Source organism: Lampetra fluviatilis, chromosome 1 (genome assembly GCF_964198595.1).
Source record: "Lampetra fluviatilis chromosome 1, kcLamFluv1.1, whole genome shotgun sequence".
NCBI lineage: Eukaryota > Metazoa > Chordata > Hyperoartia > Petromyzontiformes > Petromyzontidae > Lampetra > Lampetra fluviatilis.
The window spans coordinates 910,034-927,468 of NC_136275.1; the positions used below are offsets into that span (position 1 = coordinate 910,034).

Genomic DNA, 17,435 nt, shown 5'->3' on the forward strand with positions numbered 1-17,435 from the left:
CTCTCAGGGACCCACCTTATATCCCCCCGGGTCGGGGCCGGCTCCGCCCTCGGCCCCGCCCGCCTTCTCGAGCGTTCTAGCTCCCTCTCGATCCCCCTCGAGAGCTCTCCCCGGACACGTGATCACCCCCTAGCCCCCCCACCTGGGGACCTCTCTGTGGACACTCCAGATCACGTGTCTACGGGGTCAACCAGAGTGCCATGACCCGGGGCAACCCTGTCCTTGGGCTGACAGTCTCCCGCTCTCCCTTGTGGGAGCCCGCACTACATGCCACGCATGGTGCCCGCACTATCCCAGCTCTCACCAAGCCCCGCTAGGGCTGGTACTACACCCACCTACGGGGTGTACGCAATGACGGTGCATTGCACGCCGTGCTGCGCTAGAGCCGGCCTCACACAGCAACCCACACGATGCTGTCCGCAACGTAAGAACATCGCACGCCACGGCCCTCCTGGGCCGGCACCATACAGTGACAATGTAACGAGCATTTTTGTTTTTGCACGTGAGAAAAAGAAAGTAAAACACATTAGCAATAATCTTGATTTGAAGTTGTCGTGATGGCAGGAAACATTAGCAATAGCCTGTCCAACATATTTGATCCATCGAAAGCAAAATGCCATGATGCTCCACCCACAGAAACCCTGCAAGTGCCGGCATCTTCTAAGTGGATGATGAGCCGAACCTTGGACAGTGACGGTGGCGCGGGTGGCCCCGTCGGGCGTCTCACACGAGTACTCCCCGCCGTCCTCCGGCCCCGCGCCAGCGATGGTGAGCGTGCGCGCCGCCCCGTCAGACGCGAAGCGGTGCCTCTTGCCGGGCCGCACCTTCACCCCGTCCTTCTTCCACTCCACGTCGCCCGCCTCCCGGCTCAGCCTGCAGCGCAGCACCAGAGGCTCCCCCGCTACGCCCCGCACGTCCGTCAGCGGCGCCGAGAACAGCAGCGGGGGCTCTGTGTCCACGGGGGGGAAGGGGGGGTGAGACGCACGCTCGGCAAGGGGCCAGCGGCGCAAGCAAAGGCGGAGGCGGCGCTAGGCGACGAGTCCCGCGGGCTGTTCGGGCAGTGGCGGCGCGGCCTCACCCTTGACGCTGACGCTGAAGCCCACGGAGTCCCCGTCCGTGCGGCAGCCATAGGACGCGGAGTCGTTCATCCGGGCCTGCTGGATGACCAGACGCCTCGCCAGCCCCACGCTCTCCAGCCTCACGCCGCTGGCCGGCGCCGCCAGCTCCTGCCCGTCCCTCAGCCACGTGACGGCGGCGTCAGCTCGGGACACCTCGCAGCTCAGCACCACCCGCTCCCCGGGGGCCACGTGCCACTCCGTCTGGGCGTCCGGGCGCCTGCGGAACGTGGCTGGCGGCTCTAAGGGATCAACAAAACAACATGTATGACCAGAGTTATGTTTTTTGTTTGCATTATGACTGCAGGTATTGTGGTCTATGCAAACATGACTCCTTGTAAAAAGGTGTCAGTTTTGTTGCCAGATAGAAGGGTAAAAAACCAATTATCATATTTTTACTGGCAAATGAGGTTCCCATAATGTATGACCACATTTGTTATATTTACTCTTGCCATTGGTTTATTTTACTCAGTGCCTTTTGTATACATTCATAATTGTGCTCTATTCCAGAAGAGCACAAGCAGCCAGTTCAACTGCCTATGATGAGGAAGGAAAAAAACGTGGCTGATCTTTTTGGGGAACCTTGAATATGGCTATTTTTTCATACAATTTGAATGACGTTTTGTTTCTTTCTCTTATACAGATTCTTTAGGAAGACTGCTCAAACAAACTCTTTGACAATTTCTACTTCGCCTCATGCAACTTCATAAAACTGACATTTCACGCATTTCCGACAATTTCCCAGCGGGTGGTAACATCCGACACGACGACGACGTCCGCTCACACGCGGGCCGCCCACTTCGGCGGCGTGAGTCGCCCCCAACCGCCCCCTGACCTTTGACGATGAGCTTCATCTGGGCGCGGACGGGACCCGACACGAACTGGACGCTGGCGCCGCTCTCGCCCGGGCGTGCCGCGCGGATCATCAGCGTGTGAGTGTTCCGCGTGTGCTGCACTGCGTGCCGCTCGCTCGCCCGCACCGCCTCGCCATCGATGGACCAGCTCCCCGCCGCGCCGCCCGACAGTTCCACCACAAAGACGGCGTCCTCGCCGGCGAGCACCTCCACGTCCCGCGGCACGGACGCCAGCGACAGGCGGCTCTCCGGCACTGCGGCACGCGGACGACGTGCCGGGTAAGCGCCGATCGACGCCGGACGTGCCGTGCGAGGGACGTGCGGCGATGGGGCGAGGTTTGTTTAGCGATCCCACAGCGAGTTTCCGACACGCCCGCTATGATGTCCGCAGTGTTGTCACGTGGGGATATTTTACGATTCAAATTAGCCCTGTAATTTTGAGCCTGGTAAGCATCGGATACCAGGTGCGGTAGGCATTTGAGGTGAGAGGTGGGCACGAGATGTCAGTGCCGAGCAGGACCCCCTCCACGTACACACGAGGCCAAACGCCTGTTGGTGAGATTGGCTGCACGTCCCAATGCGGCGGCGTTGTCGTCACACTCACCGATGTAGTATGTGCCCGGAACCTCCACGCAGAGGCTGCGGCCGGCTTTGTTGATGGCCGAGATGCGGAAGAGGTAGTCGCCTTCCTCAGGGAGGTTGCCCACACGCAACTCCGTGCCGGGCACGCTGGCCGAGTCGTGGCAGCGCCCCCATGCGGTGTTCCCCAGGAGGCAGTACTCCACCACGAAGGCCTCGTCCGCCTCCGCCGCCACCGCCTTACCCTTCTTGGGCCCCGGTTTCCATGCCAGCATGACCCAGTTCTCCGATTGTGAGGTCACCTTGGGGTCGGTTGGAGCACCAGGTGGAGCCAGGCGTGGGGCTAATGCACGGGACGCAGGTCACACACAGACACGCACACGGACACCACAATCTTCAAAAATCTACACATTTTTTTTTATTGGTAATCCTCAATATCTAAAAAATGAGGAGCCAAATTAGCAAACGTGAACATGTCCACGATGTTAACTCTTCATCTTGTACGTATGAATATCAAACTTCTTTTGCTTGATGAACTTGCTGAACACTATTCAACTTTATCGGTTACAAGCCACGTACAACTAGACACACGTGGGTAAACCAATTCTAACACTCTCTGTAAATGTTTGTATGTTAAACTTATTTCGCACTGTACTAAGCCTACCGTGTTAATCGGAGGTGCGGGAGAAGGACAACAACCCAAACACAAAACGAACTTCGAAACAAATGAGTTTTCAATTTAAATGTAAATGTGCATAGGTCCAGTGGCTTCTAATATCAGAAAAAAGAGCGTTCCAGACGGCCGCAAAAGTGCATCTGAAAGCGTGCGACGCGTTAACCATCTTCGTAGAGACCTGTGACAATGAGCTGTGACGACGTCTTCGAGTCTCCGCAGACGAAGCTGACCTCGCCCGCGTCCGCCTGGGTTACTCCCGCCAGCGTGAGCGAGTGACTCTTCCCGTCCACCTTAACCACTGCCCGGGCTCCCGCGTCGATCTCCTCGCCGTTCCTCAGCCACCGGCCGCCAACCCCCTCCTGGTCCAGCTCCACCAGGAAGTGAGCCACCTCCTTCTCTCGGACCTCGGTGCGTCGGGGAAGCTTCTGGACAATGGCACCTGCAATAGCAACATCAATAACAATGATAACAAACGGTAGAGTTAAAGGCGCATCCCTACAACTGGCCGCCGTGGTGGCGAGATGTTCACTACCTCGCCTGGAGGTCGTGGGTTCAATCCCGACCCTGACGCCTGCTGCATATTTTGAGTTTGTATGTTCTCCCCGCCGTCGCATGGATTTTTCTCCGGGTCCTCCAGTTTTTCCCTCCACATTCAGAGTATTTGGCTGCTATACATTTACAGATGAAAAGCCACTTCGTTGAGCTATCATTTGTGGCCAGGTCGCTTCTGAAAAAGAAGCTAATAGCTCAATGGGTCCTACCTGGTAAAATAAAAATAGTGCAATTGCTCGATTACACCACCATGGCCAGAAGTGCCTCCACTCAGGGAAGCCCTAGATGGCCCCTGCAGAGTGCATTAATAATGTATTTTATATATTTTGGAAGGTCTTGTTATGACTCAAGACTCTCTTCAAGAGGGTCCTACATTGAGATGTCTGGAAAATTGCGCACGCGAGGAAATAACGAAGCTTCAAACTTGCGTTGGGCAGTCTGGGACGCAAAGTCAATGTTTGCAGCTACAAGATAAGAGACACTTGGCTTTATCTTTAACCGGCAAATAATATTTGAAGTAAAACGCGAGCCCGGTACAGCACGCCGCGTGGCTCGCATAACCGTGAAGGCGGGGAGGAGGTAAAAGGTGGCGAAAGAGGAACGCGTGAACGTCGGCAACCAAGGAAGCGAGGCGAGCGAGTCACCGTCACCTTTCACGGAGAGCTCGGCGACGGTGCGGCTCCCCTCGGGCATCTCGCACACGTACACCGCCTCGTCGTCCGCCGTCACGTTGCAGATGGTGAGGCGCCGCATCGTGCCCTCCTCCTCCATCACGTACTTGTCGGCCTTCGGCGCCAGCGGCGTCTCCTCCATGAACCAGCTGGCGCGCGCCGACTCGGCCGGCACCTCGCACTGCAGCGTCGCCGACTGCCGTTCCATCACCTCCACGTCGCGCAGCCGCTCCTTGAAGGGCACCAGTGGCTCTGCGCACGACGACGCCGCCGCCGCGCACCTCCGATCAGCACGGTTGGCTACGTACGGTGCGAAAGAAGTTCAACGTGCAGCGCACGCGTGCATAGATGCCACGGTAGTGACTCACCGTTGACGATAAGCTGCACGGGACTGTACGTCTTGCCCACCACGTTGGTGGCCGTGCAGGTGTACAGCCCCCTGTCGCTCTGCTTGCAGAAGAGGACCTTGAGGATGTAGTAGCCCTCGTCGTCCTCGTAGATCATGTGACGGCGCCCCGGGGAGATCACCTCGTCGTCCTTCTTCCACACGATTTCGGGCTTGGGCTTCCCCGTGACGTAGCAGCTGAGGCGGGCGTGCTTGCCCTCCCTCACCTGTGGCCCAGGAGATCACGAACACGAAACGGGAATGGAGGAAACTTGCCGTGGCGGTTCACGGTTAGGGGGCCGGTGGGGCCAGGCACTCCCTCATGAAAGAAGAATACATTTAATACGACCTTAACAATGTTTACCTGTTCATTATAAAGATGATAAACCAGAAACACCCCCTTCCCCCTACTCCCTCTACCCCACCCTCACAGGCTTCCATGCCCCGGCAATATATTAACCCGCTGCCACAAATGGACCACAATATCTCGCTGATCTCGCCAAGGAGCAATAAACCGCCATCACGCGAACTCCGTCCGGTCATCCTCGCAGCAGCAGCGGCGGCGGCTTTTGGCTCACCATCGAACACAGGCGGCGGTTTACTGCATCGCGCGGCGCTTTCAGATGCGCTTCTGCGACCGTCTGGAACGCTCGGAGCTATCTACACGTTTCATAATAATAATAATAGTTCAATTTGTAACGCGCGCAAATTTGCTGACGTAGTGGCTGCAACTCAGAATCATCATCTAGATTGACATAGAGAATTGTTTTTGTGTTTAATTCGTTGTCCTTTTCCCGCACCTCCGACCAGCAAGGTTGCCTAAATACGGTGAGAAAGAAGTTCAACATTAATTTATTAGCAGAGAGTGTTAGAAGTGGTTGGCCCACGTGTCTGGTTGTACGTGACTTGCAACCGATAAAGTGGAGTAGTGTTCAGCAAGTTGAGTGGAGGAAACCACTGAGACCCAACACCTTCCTGTTCATGAGATCTCTCCCTCTCCGGCTCATGGCTCAAGCTCCCAAAATTCCAACCCCTCTCTTCACCACCACGCAACACAACACCACGCAACACCACGCAGCACAACAGTGGTGACGAGAGGTCGAGAGCTATGGCCAGCAAAGGGCAGTCGAGGTGTGGCTCCCCTCTTGCCTTCCTCATCAACAGTGGCTCTGAGGTAGCCAACACCGCTGTGTGCAGATGAACGTCGGACACCCAGCGTCGTCATTAAGCACACGGCATGACCTGCGGCTAGCGGGGTTTGTTTTTAAGTAAAGAAGAGAGTTGCCAACTTTCTCGACAGGAATGTTATTTTTTCTAACAGATTTATCTCGTATTCTTAGGTGTTTTCGGTAAAGTCACGTAGGTAAAAAATTAAAATGAATAAAATAAAAATAAAATAAAAATCACGACGTTTCGGAGGCAACACAAGCTTCCATCTTCAGGAGGAACCGTCACAAACCGAACCGAACCGTCACAGCCCGACAGCTGATACAGCTGTCGGGCTGTGACGGTTCCACCTGAAGACGGAAGCTTGTGTTGCCTCCAAAACGTCGTGATTTTTATTTTATTTTATTAATTTTAATTTTAATTTTTTACCTAAGTGACTTTACCGAAAAAACCTAAGAATATGAATCCTTGCAGTCACGAAAGCTTCAAATCTAGAATTAGATTTATTTCGATTTGAAGCTTTCGTGATTGCAGGAATCCATACTCTTTGGTTCTTTCGGTAAAGTCTCGTAGTTAGAAATCAAATAAAAATCCTCTCTCGCCTACTTCAGCATTTTTCTTGCTGTGGCTGTTCCACCTGATGAAGATTGCTTGTGTTGCGATCGAAACGTTGTGATTTGTGAAATTTTATTTGATTTCTACCTACGTGACTTTACCGAAAGAACCAAGGAGTAACAGATTTATGTGTGTGCACAAGTTTGACGTGTCCTGTAACAGTATTGTTTTTGCACTGATTCATATTAGGTTGATTTTAAATGCTTCTGTTAAAGTCGTACTTTGTTTTATTCCTTCTGTAATTTTGGTGTCAACCCACGTCACTCTTGCAAACAAGACTCATCCTGGTGTCTTGACTTTTCACCTGGTTAAACAAAGTAAACTTGAACCATGTTCATACCGAGGTTCATTATACAATCTTTATGAAAGACACGCACCTATCACGGTCATGAGAACGAGAAGCAGATCAGTGCAAGATCATGACCAACCGCAGGTGCCACTGGACTGCAACTTCCACGTGCCAGCGATGGAATAGGAAGCCAGTAATTGTGTTTATCTTGCTACTTTGGCATGACATTGCACCCTCGGCCCACCCATTGCGGCGTTGGAAAACCCAACGCGTTTGTCAATAACACTGCGGCCTTAAAAGGAAAAATTTATACAAAGTGTAAATAAAGTGTAAATGATCGGCCCTTCTTCTTATTCCATGTATTGTGGAAAAGGTTCATTGCCCGCTACATATTACATATTTTACTATATATTTAGTTTTCCTTTGAATGCCACAGTGTTTTTGACCCCGTGACCTTAATGTCGTTGCGGTTTTTTGTTGACGTTTTATTTTTATTTTGCTCGTGCACCACCGCCAACGCAGCAGCGTCGGCGAACGACTTTGCTTCAACGCGGCAGCGTCGGTGTCGTCAAGCGAGGCCCGTGAGCAGCGCGGGACAGGCGGCGTGCCCTGCTGAGGACCCCCACCACGCACCTTGAAGGTTTTCGTCAAGTTCTTGTCGTCGTGGTTCTCCTCCATTCGTATGGGCGAGCGCGACGGGCTGTAGCCCTACAAGCAGAGACGCGCGGTCAGTCAGCGGAGCGTCACCGCTCACCCGTTGACGCTTCAGTGACAGGTGATGAATCGTGACGGTAACAGGGTTTACTTCGTCAATGTGTAGCGGGGTTTCTCAATTACGATTGTCGAGTGCCTCCCGTGTAGAGCTGTCCATGTTTACCATCAGGTGCGTGCAGTGTGCAGTGTCTTAGATCGCATTTGATTATAAGATGCTGAAATAACGATATCAACAAATTCAGGGTGATTTTTCCACAGGCCAACGTGAATTGCTGCGTGTCTGCTGTGACGCTGCAGTCTGCTACTTGTGTCACCACCGCGTGGCAGAGTGGACAGGACAGGTGTGAGGAGAAGTTCATCACTCGAAACCAAACTCGCTGCACCCAACTCGGTTACATCTGGGAATGCGTTTCGCCTGTTAATGCAGCCGGGCGTTTACTGCGTTCCGACAGCGGCAGGAGTTGTATTAATCTTAGTGCTTTGAGCAAGACTACAATGGCCTTCCATTCATTGAGGAGTGTATTTAGTCGTACGCGCGTACATGTTTTTGGATATACACCAACATTTCGACGCGGGATTCCCTGCGGTCTCAACTAATTCGTCGTCAGACAGCGCGATGGAATGTGTAGGAGACGATGTGCGGTGGTTACACCGCTGTTGCCAGCTGACAAGGAGGAATGAGAATTTGCCAGAACTGAAAAGGTCACCTGGTGGAACGGGGAGGAAGGGGGAGGTGGGATGGGGCACACCAAGCCTCAAACTACGGCCCTGCCGCTACCCTGAACTTAGCAGCCACTAGCATAGTGCTACGATTACTCCTAACGTACACGAGCTAACCCCCGCAAGCCAACCGGTATTCATTCTACCGCTACCCCTAATCACACAAACTAATCAGTCGCTAGTATTATCCCTTACCTTCTGCGGCCGTCTGGAATGCTCTTCCTTCCGATATTCGGAACCCACTGGAGCGATGCACTTTTAAATCATCGTCTAGATTGACAAGCTAATTTCTTTACAACTGCGTTTTGTGTTTGGTATGTTGTTCCCCCACTCTCACGCACCTTCGATTAGCACGGCCGGCTACGTGCGGTGTGAAAGAAGTTCAACATACACGCATACATACCTTGACCAAGTAGCCAAGCAGAAAGTGAACACGCACTCATCCTGCGCTTATCCCTACTGGCAGCCCCCCCACCGGCGAGAAGCAACAGGCTTCTCCGATCCGCTAACTCGGCGCTTGCCACTGGCCCGGGTCCAGTCTCCAGGCTCTGTCGGCGCTTCCACAACTCGGCCCCAAGGTAAAGCTACCAAATGTCCTGGTTTTGGGCCAGGTCAGTGCTCTTTTCAGAAAGGCTACGCTGGTGCGTCTCGAAACCTTTGAGAAAATCAGCGTCTTGTCCCGAATGTAAATATTTTCTAGCCTCGTGCCGAGGGCAGGGGACTACCTCTGGGCAGCGTGCACGGTTGGCTGAGGGGCTAGTTATTGAGTGGGCGGGGCTACGTGATAGTGGGCGGGGTTCACGTAGGAACCAGCTGCCACTTAAAAAAATTGGTCGCGGTCAGCGTTAGGTTCAGCCAATCATCTCGTCGGGTTCCATAAAAGAAGGGCCACTTTGGTTGAGGTGTGGATAAACGATGTGTGCCGGCTGAACGTTTTCCAGAACCAGAACTGTGGCAGCTTTCCCGCGACCCTCACCGTGTAGAGGCTGGAGGTGGAGGAGGAGTTGGAGGTGTAGTCCCTGGTGAGGCGGTAGCTGTAGGAGGAGCGGCTGTGGTACTCGTCGACATGTCCAGCCACAGGAGAATGAGTCCGGGACTGCAGTGACAACACAGCACGTGTGCCTCTCAGCTACGCACGCACGCACGCCAGCTGGAGGCGCCTCTCATTTTCCTTCATTTACCCAGGGAGTGTATAACCAAGTCAATTTAAGGTCCTTATTCAGCAGTGCCCTCGAATAATCTCTGCGGCAATTGGTGCCTGTCCAAAAATAAACACACGTTTGTTAATAATAAAAAAATCACTGCACGTTTTATTACATTTTTATCACAATTGTTTCACTTGCGTAACCGAGGGAAGCCACACCGACTCTCAACACTAATTCTCAGGAGGGTCCTGTGCATTTAGATATTTGGCCAATTTCATTGATGAGAATTTGGCTTCTCGTGGGAGGCTCTACACACACCGAGGTTCTACACACGCCGAGGCTCTACACACACGGACACATTACATTTGCTTCTGTACTGCAATTTCCTGGCCACCTTGCAGCTCAGCAGGATTTGGAGTTTCACGAATCGGCACGATACACCAAGTATCACCTCCAAAGGTGCCGGATCACCGGTGTGTGCCACCATCACGACAGGTCTAATACTGTAGTAATAATAATCATCATTTCGACTTGTAATGTGCCGCACAGTATTCACTCCCTCTCAAAAAGCGTAAATGACTCAGATGCACAAAGAAACCCAGACAAGAGGGAAAAGCAGCCAGGCAGTAACCCGATGCCCCAAGTTCTGTGGTCCTCTATATATGAAGGTGTTATAGCAGCCAATTATTCAGTGTTTAGATGTGGGGGGAACCGGAACACCTGGAGAAAATCCACGCGTGCGAGGGGGAAACACTCTATCCCATACAGAGGGAACAGGTGAAGTCCACATTTTCTGTACCAGCTTACCCTGGCAAGCAAAGAAATGGCACATTGACACCGAAGGGAAAGAAGGCTGCCCAATATTTTACCCTCGCCTCCAACAAATGCCAGATTAGCGGTGAGACGAGCGCGGCGCCGCATACCGAGGGCGCGCTCCTCGACGGAGAGAGGTATCCGTCCGGGGCGGTGGTGGGCGACGTCGACCGCGACAGGGTCACGTGGGGCGCCCCTAGGAGCCGGGCGTCCCCGCGCCGCGTGTAGGGGCTCAGGCGGGCGAGGCGCGCGTCGGCGCTCTGCCGCAGCAGCTCCAGCTTCTTGCGCTCGTGGTCACGCGTCGTGTGCAGGTGCGAGCGCGGCAGCGACTTCGCCTCCTCGCTCCACCTGCGAGCGCGGGGCACAGCGGTCGCACGCGGCCGTGAGACGAGGCTGTGCAAGAGTTGTACGGATTGTTTTTTTATATCGCGCAATGATACCTCTTAAACCTGACCAAGAGACAGAATGAGAAACAATACAAATGGAACGCGAGATTTTATTTTATCAAATCTCTAATCGAATTATGACCCCCGAATAACATTGTGACCCCATAAGTGATTTAAAATTGTATTACTGCTTAGTATGAAGCCTTTTTTTTATTTCAGTAGCGAGAAAGAAAGTTTTTTTTACTGATTTTATTCAGCATTTACTGCTTCACAACAAATATTGAGTTTTGTTTCATGCAGTAAAACCCATGTCTTTTAGCAGCAAACAGGGCCTCATGGTGAATCTTCTTGCTAATAATTTCGGGAAAGCCAGCAGTTTTTTTTATTATCAAGCCTGACAAGGCATTTGAGACGCAAACGGTCAAAACCAGTCCCAAAGTTTACTTGATGAAACAACACGGGCTGGTGGACTCAAACATTATTTATTTATATCAACTGCAACATCATATTTTCGATTTAAAGGCCAGTAACTTGGATGCAACAGGCGAGTAATATACATAAATAAGTATAACCCGTAAAAACGAAGTTTTTCACTATAAATCCTTTATATGCGTGGCAGCGAACTTAATATAAAGGATTTAAAAATATATTCGCCTGTGGAGGACGCGGGGATCGATCCCGCGACCTTTGGCATGGGAAGCGAGGGCGCTACCAACTGCGCTACTCCGCCACGGCCTGTGGAGGGGTTACGCTCTGGGCTCTTATACTGTGCGTTCTATTTGAATATATGTAAAATCATTTTTTTTGCCTAAAAAGTGTAAAATGTTGGGAATTTTTTTTCACGAACATTAATTGTCTCGCACAACGAGTCTGTGTGGAAAATGTCAGCTCGATTGGATCACGGGAAGTGGGTTAAAAAACGACCGAAAGATTTGCACGGTCGTAAGTAAGCAAGCACGCAAGCAAGCACGCAAGCAAGCAAGCGAACTTAATATAAAGGATCTAAAAAGACCAGTAACTTCCATGGTAGGCCAATGATTTCTATATAGCAGGCCAGAAAAAAGTTCAACATACGTAGTAATTTCTAGAATAGGCCAGGAACGTTGATATGATATGCCAGTAATTTATATAAAACAGGCCAGTGCTGTCTAGAACAGGCCAGCGATTAGTGCAGCAACCCGACCTGTGAAGGTGCAGCGAGTCCGAAGTCGGCGCCGCCAGCGAGACGCTGAGCACCGTGGAGGCGACGGCCTCCCCGGCGCGGTTGCGCGCGTGGCACGAGTAGGTGCCAGCGTCCGTGGTGCGCGCCGCGCTCACGGTGAGCGAGTGCACGCCGTCGCGGAACTCGGCGGCGAAGCGGTGGCCGTCGGGCAGCGTGTCCACGTCCACGCCGTCCCGCTGCCAGGCGACCGCAGGGGGCGGCCTCCCCAAGATCCTGCAGCTGAAGGTCGCGTCGGCCCCCCTGGACACCTTCTGAGCGGACGGACGCACCACGAAGGAGGGCTCCCGTGCGGCGACGCCGCCGCCGCCGTAGCCGCCGCGGTCACGCAGCCGGAGCGACCCCGAGAGCCGGAACGGCGCCGACTCGTCCACGTCGAGCGTGGCGCTCGCGACCGCCTCTCCCGCGCTGTTGCGCGCGCGGCACGTGTACTCGCCGGCGTCGTCGCCCCGAGCCTCGTACACCGTCAGGCTGTGCGCGCCGCGCTCCTCCGCCGACAGCTTGCGCCGCGCGTCCGGGCGCACGGGCCGGCGGTCCTTCTCCCACGCCACGTCGGGGCTGGGCTCCCCCGCGACCCAGCAGCTCAGCGTGACGTCCCTGCCGGCGGCCACGGACGCGGACTTGGGTCGCGACACGAAGCGGGGAGCTTCGCCGCCCCTGCGGTTGAACATCTCGCGGCGAGGCGGAGAGCGGGAAGGAGACTGCTCGGCCTGGAATGGGAAAAGGCAGAGAGAGGGGGAGAGGGTGAGAGAGACCGCTTGGCAGCGCTCGAATGGAACTCGAGCATGAATGGGCGTGTGGGCGGGCGGGCGAGATGGTGGACAGACAGGTGTCGGCGTTCTTTCCGTTTTGTCCCCGTGTAAGGGACATGCGGCGATGGAGTTAGGTTTGTTTAAGAGAAGCGCACGAGCGTGGCGACAGCGATCCCAGAGCGGTTTCCACCACCCGCTGGCAAGCTCCCAGTGTGGCCAGTTTTACTGTAAAGGGCAGGCAATGCTGCATGACATTTTTCAAATATCGTGGCATTTTACGAGGAAAATTTGAGACCTATGATTAAACTGTTTCATTGTACTACTCCTGCGTAAAGGATCAATCCCAGAACATGAAAGCATAGCTCGTTATTTAATACATATCCTTTTGAACAAATCACCCGGAGTGAGCCCGATGTCATTGGATCACTGAAGCTAATCAGGTCTGAACCTGCCTAGTACTTGGATGGGTGACCACCAAGGCTTGCCTGATGTTGTGGGTGTGGGGCTGCCAGATTTTCAGGAGGTGGCAGTGCTGAGTGTGACCCCCCATCCGATGCGTGGCATTTCTCGAGGTCTCCCCCAGTTTTCTCCCAGACGCTGCTAATCGGCAATGGCCGAACATCCCGAATGCACGACTGTCCTGCAAATAGTTTCTGAGACTTTTCCGGATTACAAAACTTTCCATTTTTAAATATCGATGATCTCTCCCCTTTGGTCGTGGAAAGTGTTCTCTAATTGCTGTTGTCGTGTTTGTGCGGCTGTTCTGGAGGAGAGCACAGCGGTGTAATTGCTATAAGAGTCTATGCGGAGTGAGTGGCACAGCGTGCGCGCGTGTGTGTGTGTACGAGTGCACGTGTACACTGCCAGGTTTATTTTTAAACGCTGCCAAGCCTGGCACGCGTTGAGTGGAATGCAATTCCCATTGTGCCCAATGTGTTACGTGGATTTCTTTGGCCATTGACATGACAACAACAACAATAATATTAAATCTCGCTGTGTTCGTGCGTTTCAATTGAAACTTAAACGAACTTTACAAAAGGGAGCAGCAACCACCACTACCGTCCCCATCAACACAACATAGCAGCACACATTGCATTGAACTCACACATTTAACACATGAAGTAACCTTACGATAACATTGTATTTATGTTCTCGGTTCTTTCGGTAAAGTCACGTATAAGGGAAGTAATAAAATAATAAAAATAAAACATAATAAAATAATTCTCACGACGTTTCGGCCACAACGCAAGCAGCCGTCCTCAGGTGAAGAATGAAACACCACCAAGCTTGGAGCGTATATTTAAGCTGGGTTGGAGAGGGGGAGATGGGAAGAAGAGCGCCTTGACAAAATAATTTGCATATCAAGAGGAATTTAGCATATGGAAAATTGTAAAAATTGTATTTATGATTTGTGCAGCCCCTGCCTTTTAGAATATGAGTTATTTATTTGGAAGCTATAATAATTGACGGCCCTTTTTCAATCCACTGCTGGATGGAGACTTTCCCAGACTGTCAGTCATGTTTTTTTTACCATACTTCACCACGCCGGTTAGTGCTATTTGGAGAGTAGGAGGGGCCGCGAGTCATTGTTGTCATCTGTAAATATTGGCACATTTGTTTTCTCCGGATCCGATCATCGCCCATAAATTTCACGTAAACATAACAACATTCATGCACGCACGACCCTACGCATGCATATTTCATGATCCTAACAATCCACACCCGGGGCGATGAATCGTCACCATCACAATCATCATCACCACCACGTGCTCATACATTACAATAAGATTTCAAAAGTCTTGCGAGGATGATCTGGCAGCAGGCGAATGGCCCTGCGGCGTAGCGGGACTGTAACCTTGGCGAACGGCAGCTGTCGCCCCACTTCAGCGCAATCTTCACCCGGGGCCGTCACGCCGCTATAAATACTGCGGGGCCCGGGACGGGAGACAGCGCAACCAGGCCAGAGCCTCCAGGGGTGGGGGGGGGAATGCGCTCCACCACGCACTTACATTGTGTACGGGTACAGCCACACACACAGAACTTTGGTTTAACACGTAGGCTTTCGCGACCAATATCATCCATAATATAGGTTTTTTTTAGTGGTTAACACATGTGGTCACCACATCTACGCCTCTATATAAGGAACGAAACAGGTCGGCTTCTCCACAAATCTGGCTGTCGCTTGATGAAGTTAGTTGTAATCACTGGCGAAACGTCGTACTCAGATTGTAAATGTTGTGGCTTGGCGCTCCAATACACCGGTGTGCTGTACTAGTAACGAATTGCCACGTTCTGTTTACGTGAGGAACCTTAGCAATTGGCTGTGTCGGGTGGTGGCGGGTTTAACGACACATTTATATTTACGCGATCTAATCCCAACCCCCCCCCCCCCTGCATTATACACGTCACTATCTCTGTGAACACCGAAAACGAGCAGCCGACACAAACCCAACAAGCGACGCGTTGCAATGGGGAAGGAGGGAGCAAGAGCAGTGTGGAGTCGAGCTCACTAGCCAGCCTCACAGTCGCCCTAGTGCTTACACTTACCAACTAGTTAGTCGGCAACCAGCCACTGGAAACAGCCCTTCAACTGGCCCCAGCCCTAACGACCGACTAGTCAATCACCCATTGGCCATGACTAACTAGCCAACTGGCTTCAGCTAACATTTAAACTGGCCCTAATGCTAACGAGCTCACCAACCAGCCATAATCGCTAACCCATAAAAACTAGAAATCCAGTCCCGACTAGTAGTCCTGCAACTTGCCCCAACCCTAACAACTGGCCATAGCCCGAGCCAAGCAGCCGACCAGCCACTAGTAGCAGTGTTATCTCTAACGCTCACCACTGAGTCAACAAGTCACTATTACCAGCCCTTCCACTGGCACCAACCCTACCTCTAATCGTGCCTCCAGCACCTCGCAAGGTTCCTTTTTATTATTTAGCTGCCTTTCAGTGTTGCCGTAAACACCGAAATGTGCGCACGAACTGTGGCTGGAACCGCTGTGCCCCCCCCCCCCCAGCTCACACTCGATTCTGAGAGTCAGAGATTCTGTTCCTCCCGCCTTGGTGAACCGTGGGGGCCCTCAAAGCGTCTCCCTCCTCACGGGCGGGCGTGGGTGATTGCTCGTTTATCGGAGACGGTGCTGGAAAAATTCCGTGTTCCGCTCTTCACAACACACGAGCCACGTGACCAACACTCTATAGGTCGTAGACACTTTATCAGGCGCTGCAAATTGATATTTGGAGATCATCTCACTCACCCGCCAGGGGATACATATTAGAGTGAACTTTGGATGGGATTTGAACGTATGGTCTTACGAGTAAGGGGGGCTGTTCTTCCAATCAATGAACATTGTCAGCCTTCGCTAAGAATAGTCAAAGTCAAAAGGTCAAAGCGTCTCACTGCTGAAACAATTGTGGGTGGTACACGTGTCTTATTGGCAGCGCTGGGTAAGTTGTGGAAATTTCACATTCTTATTGGGGAGGGCGGGCGCAGTTTATCCACTGGACGACCAAAAGTGGTCCTTATTTTATGGAACCCGGCGAGATGATAGGCTGAGTCTCACGTTAACCGCGAATAATGTTTAAGTGAGACTTTGGAATCGATTCAAGTCCTCAGACGCGAAGGCACCCGGTGCTTCATGGACTTTAGCCAACTTTTGTGTCACACTCCACGGGAGGTGTTGATGGGGAGCACATGGTCGTGTTTATCACAAGGCTTAGCGCACTTTACGACGAACCTGCCCTATTATTAACACAAATGAACCTCCAGGCCGTACATTTGGGGTCCGAAATAAAAAATGTTTTTTCATTGTGAGGATTGTCTCGACTATTCGCCACATCTAATATTTGTAAAGCTCTTGTTGAACATCTTTAGAATCCACGGCCGTTACTCAGTCACTCGTCAATTTCATACTTGTACACGCATCGTGTGATCCACTGCTGGATGAGGGCTTTCCCACACCGGCACAGTTCAGTACAACTGACTTCGCTGCACTGCCCTCTGTTGACAACGTAGCCCACCACAAGAGCCGACACCATCTGCTTTGACATGAACGCTGGTCGCCCGTCCAAGTCCTCTTCAGGCTCAACTTTGCTTAGCTTCCCGGATTCCCAGGGAAAGTTATTATGATTAGTTCTATAAATAGGCAGTAGCTGTGATATCCCACTCTGTAATTGTGTAATCTGTAAATAGAGTGCGCTCTCAATTCATAACTCACTGACTGTACGCGGGCGATTCTATGCAAACGGATCGCGTTGGACACGCGCGTTTGGTTTAATATTTCAGCCGGAGCTGTCCGGGGCTGAGTTCCGGAAAAAATAATTCATTGGACCTACGCTGCGGGGGATGAGTGGAGGGGAGGGGGCGGAAAATATTCCATGAGAATTTAAAGCTCTGCTCAAAAGTTCTCGTACGCTGTGCAAATAGTGCACGCTCGACTTCCATGAGGCGCAGTGGCAACACAATGGATATGGCTATCGGTGTCGTTCTCGAGATGTGCTCTCTGTGAAATATCAACTTCACACTCGACGATTCTCTCATTCGCAGGGCAGCAGCTGTGTGGAACGTGCTCGATGTTACGAGATACGAGGCGCTCGCGAGTCGAGGCTGTGGCAAGGGAGTGAGCCAATGACGCACGAGGGGTCGCGGACCCCAATTCACTGCTGGGGGTGGAGGAGGAGGAGGAAGAGGTGTGGGCTGTCGTGTATCGACGAGTTAGCGGCCCAGCCCTGCAATTCATTCGCAGGACCTCCAGCCAGAGACAGCTCTACAGAAGCCCT

General features: G+C 52.4%; 1 protein-coding gene across 1 annotated transcript in view; it reads right to left on the reverse strand.

Annotated features, from left to right (window-relative positions):
• OBSCN (obscurin, cytoskeletal calmodulin and titin-interacting RhoGEF) overlaps window positions 1–12,571 on the reverse strand; it is a 116,274-nt gene extending 103,703 nt beyond the window's left edge. The window contains exons 1-11 of the mRNA XM_078859354.1: window positions 11,865–12,571; window positions 10,406–10,643; window positions 9,314–9,433; window positions 7,537–7,611; window positions 4,816–5,059; window positions 4,427–4,699; window positions 3,403–3,663; window positions 2,574–2,891; window positions 1,951–2,223; window positions 1,079–1,357; window positions 683–949 (exon numbers count right to left, since the gene is read on the reverse strand). Coding sequence (XP_078715480.1) covers window positions 683–949; window positions 1,079–1,357; window positions 1,951–2,223; window positions 2,574–2,891; window positions 3,403–3,663; window positions 4,427–4,699; window positions 4,816–5,059; window positions 7,537–7,611; window positions 9,314–9,433; window positions 10,406–10,643; window positions 11,865–12,571 — 3,055 coding nt within the window. The remainder of the gene's footprint in view (window positions 1–682; window positions 950–1,078; window positions 1,358–1,950; window positions 2,224–2,573; window positions 2,892–3,402; window positions 3,664–4,426; window positions 4,700–4,815; window positions 5,060–7,536; window positions 7,612–9,313; window positions 9,434–10,405; window positions 10,644–11,864) is intronic.
• Window positions 12,572–17,435: the final 4,864 nt, after the last annotated feature.